Raw genomic sequence first — 10,082 nt, 5'->3', positions numbered from 1 at the left:
ATACAGGAACTGAAGAAGAAGAATGAGACGAATAACGGCCTGACGCAGTTAGTTGGTGACTGCATAAATTGGGATATACCATGAAGTAATGGTTAACTGTAGCGGACTTTGGATGCTGCTGTCCAAATCTTTCACGCCGGTGTACAAGGTCGGTGTTTTAAATGCGGAGACCAGGCCGTCCTGCTAGCTAAATCTGTGTTATTCTCTTTTCGTTTAAGGAGAAGCTTCACTTCTTCTGCTTTATCTCGCTTGAAGAACATGAACTCCATTTTTGCGACGGAAACAGTGTTGTGAGTGTTTTTAAACTAAAACCGTTATTTGAAGTCATGGCGAACGACTTGGTGAAGTCGTTCGTGCAGATGTGCAGTTATCTGCAGGAGCCCTGCCATGTAGCGAGGTTTCAGAGGATCTGCGGCGTTAAGGGGACCTTCCCTGACAAAGCGACCAAGCCGGACAGCGGGCAGCTGGACCCGGACCTTCCCGGGGTGAGGAGGAGGGCGCAGCAGGGGGGACACGGCGTTAGTCTGGGGAACGGGGCCGCCGCCGGGGATGCGAGCGTATCGCGGGTTAATGGGATGCAGGGGGACGTTACCGCCGGAGCCGGGCCTGAAGGTGCAGACGCAGACACCCCAAGAGCAAAACCCCTCCGGAGAAACTCCCTGACCGGAGATGTGGGTCAAGAGTTCTTGATTCACAACAAGTTTCTGTTCTACCTGTTCACGTTTGGTACCGAGCTGGGCAACGAGATGTTCTTCATCGTCTTCTTCCCGTTTCTCTACTGGAACATCGACGCCCTGGTCAGCAGGAGGCTCATCATCGTCTGGGCCTGGAACCTGTTCGTGGGTCAGTCCACCAAGGATATGGTCCGCTGGTCCCGGCCGGCTTCCCCACCTGTGGTGAAGGTGGAGGTCTTCTACAACTCCGAGTACAGCATGCCCTCCACACACGCCATGACCGGCACCGCCATACCCGGCTGTCTCTTCATGTTGTCCTATGGACGGTGGCAGGTGAGCAGCTGTTACACACACGGTTCAAAGTTTCAGCTGAAAAACAAACAAACAAACAAAGTATTGCAATGCAGTTACTGCAAGCACAAGACAAAATCAAATACCACATTAGTATTGTAGGGATGACCATCGGTGCTTTCACAAATATTTACACAATGAGATTTCTGATAAACTATCAGGAGTAATGTGGATATAATGACTAATTGGGTAAAGAAAAATAATAGAACAGCTAGATCAGTCTGGTAAGTTCAGAAAAGTACGTCTCTTTACTGTAATGCAGCCTTTAAAACCATGAAAAGACAACACTTATGCCATATCAAGATATCAAAAATTTAAGACAATATCTAGTTTCATATCATGATATTGATATAATATCGATATATTGTCCAGCTCTACTGTATGTAGAAAAGTACAACTACAAGTTGACATGACAAAGAGGGCAAACTGCCCCAGACCCTCAGACAGGGTCACTGTTTGGCAGTTAGTTTCTGGTAATTTGATTCAATGGAAATTTAGTTGGTAATGGTTTGTTGTAGAGTTGAAATGATTAGTTGATTCACCAATTTTGATAACTAGTATAACATTTAAGTGATTCTTTAAGCAAAAATGTCAAATATTCACAGGTTCCAGCTTCTCAAATGGGAATATTTGTAGATTTTCTCTGTTATATGACACTTAAATATCTTTGCAGGGCCCACAGCTAGTTCTTGCCCTAACGTGTGTAGCTGGAAATGTGTTATTACAGACTACCAAGAACAACCGGATACATCTGAACTGACAAACATCACAATGCTAGGCCACTTTTATTCTCCTTCTTCATGTTGCATTAGGATTCAGTGGTCCAGCTTTGACCTACAGGATATGAACGTGCTTTGATAACCCCCCCAAGAAGGGGGGCTTTGGGCTAACACACTAAAGTTCCAGACACTCAGGGGCCCCAAAATCCACAGTATCAAAAGCTGATAAATCTGCAACATCTTTCCACATGCAGAATATTTCAATATATGTATTTGTGCAGGTAAAATCTAAATTAAAAAAAGATTAGAGTTCCAGAAACACACAGAGCACCTGACCTAATAAAATATAAAAAGCCCACATGACATTTTTCTCCAGACCCCCTCAGTGTCTAGGAGAGTCAGTGGGCCAGTCTGGCTAAAGGAATGAAAAAGCACAGACTGCCCTTAAATCCCTGTTAATCCTTGCTACCCAGTCTCATATGAAGCACAACAGTTCAGTCTGAACAATAAGAGGAGCATTAATGCTTAGAAGATATAGCGGTGCTATCAGCTGCTGTGCTTTATATAAAAGCAGGTAACATGGATTAACATGATAAATGGCAATGTGCCTTTTAAAAGAGAAACCAACGGAGTTGTTTGTTTAGAAGTGATAGGGTGTGTCAGAGAAATACGCATGATGAGTGAGAAGGAAGCTTTGTTTTTTAAATAAACAAAGACTCACTGGTTCACATTGTTGGAGCGAGAGACTAGTGTTTGTGTTTTAGGGGAGGAGAAAGTATCAAATTACATTTCAGTGTACATTCTGATATAAAGTATCGATGGACACTTGTGCAACAAAATATGAAATGAAATGAACAAAATAGTAGAGACAGGAATGAGAGAGAACATGAGTTGTCCCAGGAGTAAATATGTTTTCTGGTTGAGATGGAAAAAAAGGGACTTTTGAAGGTTTCTTCACTGCTGTGGAGTCAAGAATGAGGAGTGAAGTAACAGCCAGGTCACACAGCTCAAAGCAGTGAAACTTGTTCACCCGCTGATAGCGCTGTTAGAGTTTGGAATTTCCACCATCATGATTGAGCAAAGAGAACAAACAAACTTTGACTCACTATGACTGACAAGGATACCTGATAAAAATGTCTTAAATGCTGATAAAATGTAAGACACACACACAAAAAAAACAACAGCTACAAATGTGTTTTAAGTCTGTAATCGGTTTGCGATGAGCGACAGGTACTCAGACTTGATAACAGACAACATATGGAGAAATCATTCAGTGGACTCTGTCCTTTTCCATGGCAGAGCCAGGCTCCATATCATAAAGAGAAGAGGCAACAACACTTAAATGCTGTTCTTTTAATTAAATTATTACACAAACAACAGAAAATTTTTGGTTAATCAGCCTCACTCAGAAGTAAAGCCCAACAGGTTCTTGATTTCTGAGGCCGATGTTGATGTTTGAGAGCTTAAAAATGCGATCATGACATATTTCTGCAAATATACATGACGTAAACAAACATTTTTCATATGTATCTCTAAAAATTGTGACCAGAACAGAACGTTTTACAGTGAAAAGACAAACACAGACACTGACAAGAAGAAACAGTGCAAGATGACAGGAGGGTGTCGAGCGAAAGAAAAATCTGAAAAAAAAAAAAGACAGACCGAGGGGTCACCGCCACAGAGGAAATAAGCATCTCAAGTGTTTTTAGTTGTACACCTACACAGGGGCTTTGAACTGAATACAGGCAGGCGGTTGAACTGCTTGAACTCCCGCTCAGAGTCATCAAGTTCCCTGCAGGGTCGAAACTTTGAAGGTTGAAGAACTGAAACATTCGAGAGAAAGAGGTACAAAAGGTTACAAATGATAAGATGGGGACCATAAACAGTTGCCAGGGCAGAGAGAAGATTCAAAGCATTAGATAAATGGTGTTAAAACACCCATTTTCACACAGTGATCTTTGCATACACTTCTTTCAAGGATAAGAATTCTCTTCTAAATTAGCTACGAGGCTTTGTTGTATGTAAACTGAGTACAATGCTGCAAGAAACAATGGTGCTTCCTGTTTTTTAAAACAAGGAAATATTTGGTCTTGCAAAATTAATTCATGATCTTAGTGAAGAGGCGCTTTCTTCCAGAAAACCACAGTCTGTATTTTTGTCATTTTTGAAGGTTCATACTCTTCAGACAATATAGCTAATATAACTTTAATAAATATAATGGTTTTATTTGTATAGAAGTTTTCAAGTAAAGGGCATAATGTGCTTTCCAGTGCAGGGAAGACAATCATACATATAGAGCAACAATCACATAAAAGACAAAAACATATAAAATCATCCATCATCTGTGTAAAAGTTTTCATGCAGTGTCTTTGTGCTCTCTCTCTCTCATAGTACCCTTTCCTCTTCGGCTTGTGCGTGGCTCTCAGCTGGAGCATCCTGGTCTGTGTAAGCAGAGTCTACATGGGGATGCATTCTGTTCTGGTAAGCATATTTAATAAATTATATAAAATAAATAACCCCTCGTTGAAATATGAGTTAAATCAATATAAAAAGGGATGCTGCTCCATCTAGACCCTTTGCCTCCACTGCCATTTATAGGCTTTTGTCATTTACAGCCCCAGCTCAACAGGATAACTCAATAGGGTGTATCTCGGCTTGGAAAGTGAATTGCTTTGAACTTCTGGTGCCACTGATTTTATATTATGCAACATCAAATGCAGCGGGCCTGGAATTAAGTCATTTTTAGGGCAAGGTCACTTTGATAAATACAAATTTATTGGGGCATGAAGGCCAAAAACCAATTGTGCAATAACAGTAAGTGATAATTACATTGTATGAAGACAAAACAATACAATCAACAATTAGTAGTCAGTGTGTTGAAAAACAGTACTGAGTTTATTGAAACTGTACACTGAAATGTGTACAAAATGTAAAATGTGAACAATTCATTACATTAATTGTTAGTATTATATTTGAATGATAAAATAACACCTACAAATGGGCTAAGGGTGATCAAAATTCACCTGTGTCAACACTCATGAAACTATAAACATTTGAGTCTGAGATCATAGGAGCAGTCACAAAAATGACTTAAAACACTTTTTTACATGTTAAATATTTAACACATTGATGAGAAACTTCACAAGGAGACACTAGGTTTAGAGCTAGGTTTCTGTTAGAGCACAAAATAGGTCCTTATGTCCTCCTTGTGTCCCCCTTTTTCATATTAATAACATATCTAGGAATTTTCAATAAATGATTAGTGGAAAGAACCAATAAACAAATCAAAACCAGTAGATAAGGTTGATAAAGACTAGATAACAGGCAACTGAAGTTAGTGGATGTGGCTTTTGCTCAGCATCACTCAACACTATTTACACTACACTGTTTATCAGTCAACACACTCATCAACTCAAATGTGAAGAAGGTTACACAGCGTCTCCTACAGAGCACAAAACAATGGTTTTTTCGTTTATCTGATGATAAAATACAGTAGATGTTGAGAAGAATCTGATACTAAAGTATAAAGTGATTTTAACTTTGTCTGTCATTAAAACTCATCCAATGACTCATCGATATGTTTTGTAGGACTGTAGGTATATCAAACGTGTTTTTAAGAGTGCAAATGTAATTACACTGCTATTAAAAAGTTTTTTATAACAAATATACCTGGTTTACGATCATTTATTTCCCTGTGTTGTAGGAAGTGATCACTGGCTTCCTATACAGCCTCCTTATTCTAGCCTTCTTCTATGAAGTTTTGGACAAGATCGACAGCTTCTACATGATGAACCACTATGCTCCGCTTGTGATTATCATCTCACATGTGAGCCTCGGACTTGTGGCTTTCTCCCTGGATTCCTGGAGCACCTCTCGGGGCGACACAGCTCAGGCCCTGGGCACTGGGGCTGGGGCTGCTTTGGCTACCCATGTGAACTATCAGCTGGGGCTGCTAGTGGATCCACCGCTGACCTCGCTGCCTCTAACTTTACCATCAGTCAGCACTAGCTTGGTGGTTTTCTCCCTGTTGCGCTTCCTCATCGGAGTTGCCGTCCTCCTCGTCACGAGAATGGTTATGAAAGCACTGACTATTCCGTTCTTATGTCGACTGTTTGGACTGCCAACAGATGATTTAAGACAGGCGAGGCAGCACATGAAAGTAGAGCTGCCATACCGTTACATTGTCTACAGTGTTGTTGGTTTTAGTTGTGTCTGTGTGGTGCCTCTTCTCTTTAGGATCTTAAACCTTGCCTGAGTGTTGTGTGCAAACTGTAATGCACTACTGACATCTTCACCTACATTACATTGTGGTCTTTTGACACAAGATAAAGGCTGTTTCTGTACGACAAAAACTGATTTAAAGGATAAATCTGATGATATTCTATATTTTTCTTATTGTCAACGTATCCCATGAAAAGACCAAAACCAAAAATGAAATTCAACTGACATGTGTTGCCTGTGGAGCTCAGGCGTGATATAGCTTCTTCCTCTGCTCCACAGACCTCCATTGTTGTTAAAAAACTATTGAAAACACATCAGTGAGCCACACCTTCGCACTGGGTGACATGTTCCTTTATTATTGTGAACATGGCCATTGTTTATTTTGAATCAGTCCCTCATACACCTTCCTGTGGCTGTAAATACATCTAATATGTACTAATCTGCAGTTGAAAATAGTCCCAAACAAATGCTCTATTTATGAGTATCGTTGGTCAAAAAAATGCGTATTTGCTAGCACTTTTTGAAGATCAGTAGGAACAAATGGGCTTGAGGCTGAGGACCACAGACAAGTTGGGAAAGTTGGAAAGTACTGAGACAGACTAACACATCGTTGGCTTTGATCTTTCATGTTTCTACAGTAACAAAAATCTAAAACATCACTTGCCTTATCCTTTAAGCTACACCTGTGGTCAACACACTTAAAGGTAGAGTCAGTTATTCTGGAGAAAGATTGTTGACATTTGAACTGAACACCCAAACAAATACAGAAGCTACGACCCCCCAAATTCATGGACGCTCATTGCCATGGTAACGACCAAAAGAGAAATATGGTGGAATCCAGAGTGATGAGTCAGCTGTAGAGTCACTTCTGTTCCTCTCACACATTATAAGCGGCCTCAACCACTTCTTACTCGACCTGTGCTCAGCGTCTCTGTCCACAGACGCAGCCGTCTGTCAGCTGCAGCTCCTGGGGAGTTGAAATGACAGCGGCCGGTCAAACCGCTTTCACCAGGCTGACTGATGACAGAAATTTACTGAACCAAAATAGTCAGCTCCATGGGAAGAAATTGACATTGTTTGTATTTATTGATAGGGTAAATAAGTTCAAAACACATATACTGCAGGATATTTGTGTGATTTAAAAAGCTGCTTGCTCAGATTACGCTTCACTAAACGTGATAGAAACAGACTCAGAGTGTAAAAAAATACGGGGGGGTCTCCGAGAGACTGTCTCAGTTCAGTGTGGATTGATACATTTAATAATATACACACACAGACACCTGCACTGATGACTTCCCCCTATCTGGTACATGACCATGAACCCTTGCTGCTGATTGGCTGGAGTAGTGTGTGGCTCGCTCCGAGCTACTGTGTTTACATGCCCATTTGCAGAGCCTGTGCTGTGTATGGACACTGGATTTTTTTTCAGTGCACACACAGAACAGACAGCTAGTGGACCGTGAGCAGATATTCACTGAATTTGACAAAAAGTGTATTGGATTAGAATCACTGACTCGACCTTTAAGTGTTAACTGGAACTTTGAGAATACAAAATTTATGTATTCGCAAAAGATGTACTGATATGATGCCTGTATTCATCATTGAGGAATCTATTGTACATTTCCTCCCCTTGATCAAAAAATATAAGAATGTTAGAATGTTAAAGAATAAACCAAACAATGAATCAGTAAAGTGTGAAGCCACTTCACTTCTCTTTTGTTGCCGTGCTTAAATGCAAATCAGCCTGTAAGCAATAAAGTATTGTAAGTATTTAAGTTTGCATTTGTCAGGGTAACATGATCTCTATTTAAATCTGTTTTTCTCTTTGAGCTGATATGTAGTGTCATCGCTATTTTTCTACTTTACCATAGTCAGCATTATCTTATAACTTCCTCTTAATATTTTTCTTGTCCTGCAAAAGGGTTTCAGATACAATTGTTGGTAATTTTGGTCCAAATGTAAGTCAAGTGCTCTTTGAAAGATTAACTTAAAAATATGAAATTAAAATAACATTTTTGATAAATTATTTTACCATCTTGACTAACTTGAGTGGAAAGAAATCTAATAAAACTATACATACTTAATTATTAGGAAATCCAGACATTTCAGCTGGCGCTTCTAAAACAAACTACAGTATGTAAAACCCCAGCACTTGTCTGAATGTCGCAAATGTTTATTTCCTGTTGTAATGTTCTAATAATGGTTTGCTCCAATATTAATGCCAGAGCACTTATATTATGAGTACTCAAAGAATATTTATAGGTCTATTATTGCCATCAATCCTCTCTGTTATGCAAGGACCGTGTACAAGGAAAATAAAATATTTAAAAAAAAATTTTTTTTGAATCTATTTCTTTTTTTTAATTGCTGCGATTGTATCTTTCTTGTGAAGAAGTGTCATGGGAGGTCCAATCAATGCATCTGAGATTTTAGACTAGTGTCCACACATGTAATCTTCCTGTACAAAAACCAAAAACTCTAAATTGACACAGAAAACTGAGATTTCAATTGACAACATCACATATTTTTTCCATATTTTTTGTTGGCTGGAAAACATAATCAGATTCATCAGCAAGTTATCAGTAATTAGAAAGTAATTCATACATATTTAGTTTGAAATTAGTCCTGTTTACCAAATTACAATAGAAAAAAAATGTTTTGGTAACATTTGATAAGCTTTTGTTCCAGCAAGGTAATTCGACATAAAGAAAATGTGTTGAATGCTTTAACAAATCCAAATGTAATTGAATTTTCTGATTACTGATTGATTGGTGTGTAAGTAATAGTTGCATATGCATGCAAACTACTGCACACTACTGCAAAAATACAGGATAATAGCAGTTCTATTATTTTGATAGCTTGAAATACAAAAACTATTCAGGGAAGGTATGCAGTGTAGGCCTGGGTCGTATTTTTCACTCACTGATGCCAAATAGCACATAGGGTTTCTTGTTTAACCTTTGAGCAAGTTAGATAAGGTTTTAGGTTTTAATCTGGCTTGTAGTCCACATTTACATCGAGCCTTGTCAGCCTCACAGGTCTTCTCTGTGCTGTTCAACTGAACTTTGGTTGATGGCTGTTAATCAAGAGGATCCACAGGGGTGAGTACGATACACACTGCACTGATACCAATATACATTTACAAGCTAATGAAAGATTTTAACTGTTGATGGCAGTAATTCAAGCAGTAATACTCAACAAGAACTTAACCGGGCATGAATAAGAGGACCATATACTGTATATGGATGAAAATGCTTTTTTTCACCATTATAAAACATGGAAACATTTTCTTTCTTACTTAGTTGTTACATGATTAGATATTATTCAAGCTCTATTTTAGAGTTTCTTGTGTATCTCCAAGTTGTTTTAATATCCTCATTCTCGGTGTCCAGATGTGGCTCATATTATCTCTAGAATAGTACTGACAGGACACTAAAAGTGACTAAACTGACTTTTTATTATGTATTAATTCCTTGAACATTGGAAACAGTAACTCCTGGGTTTTCCAGTGTCATAGTATATTTTTTTATCTTTTCAGACATACATGTAGAGTAGACCTTATGTCACTGTTTGAAAAAGACGTTTTGGAGAAAGCTAACTTTCTAATTTCTTGAAATGCTATATTTATAATTGTCGTCAAGAGGAAATGTGTTAAAGCCATTTATACAATAGAAACATACAGTACTTGTAAATTATTTAAATTTTGCTGTATTTGATTCGGTAAGATAACAAGCAGTTTCGTTGTTGTATTCTTAATTAGAATAATGATTGCAGTGAGCCCTGGCTTCTGATTGGTTAAAATGTATAACGTGCTGTACAGCTCACGGTAACAGTTACGGTTTGATTAAGTTTAGGCCATTGACTGTTAAAAAAATAACGGATACAGCCACCTTGACATCACCCACTGGTTTGTGGACTCCCTTCTTGGAACCTCAAGTTCTGACCGTCATCATGGATTTTTGGAGCCAGAAGTGATGAGAAATGACTTACTGCTAGCTTGGTTAGCATGGTTCATTTACAGTCTATGGTTAACTGTGATGATGCTAATGCTAACGCTATTTTTGCTAGCGAAAAACAGGCTTAAAACCATTAAAACAAAATGTACTTACTGAAAAAC

The 10,082-nt window shown here is 38.9% G+C and overlaps 1 protein-coding gene across 1 annotated transcript; it reads left to right on the top strand.

Annotated features, from left to right (window-relative positions):
* Positions 1-36: 36 nt before the first annotated feature.
* Positions 37-7,668, top strand: LOC137169402 (sphingosine-1-phosphate phosphatase 1-like). Its single transcript, XM_067572545.1, has 3 exons — positions 37-1,007; positions 4,136-4,225; positions 5,448-7,668. The coding sequence occupies exons 1-3, from the start codon at positions 327-329 to the stop codon at positions 5,997-5,999; spliced, it is 1,323 nt and encodes a 440-aa protein (XP_067428646.1). The 5' UTR covers positions 37-326; the 3' UTR covers positions 6,000-7,668.
* The last annotated feature ends 2,414 nt before the right edge of the window (positions 7,669-10,082 follow it).

Source organism: Thunnus thynnus, chromosome 18 (assembly GCF_963924715.1).
Source record: "Thunnus thynnus chromosome 18, fThuThy2.1, whole genome shotgun sequence".
NCBI classification, from domain to species: Eukaryota; Metazoa; Chordata; class Actinopteri; order Scombriformes; family Scombridae; genus Thunnus; species Thunnus thynnus.
Note: the sequence above shows the minus strand (reverse complement) of the source record. Positions and strands in the feature narration are given on the sequence as shown.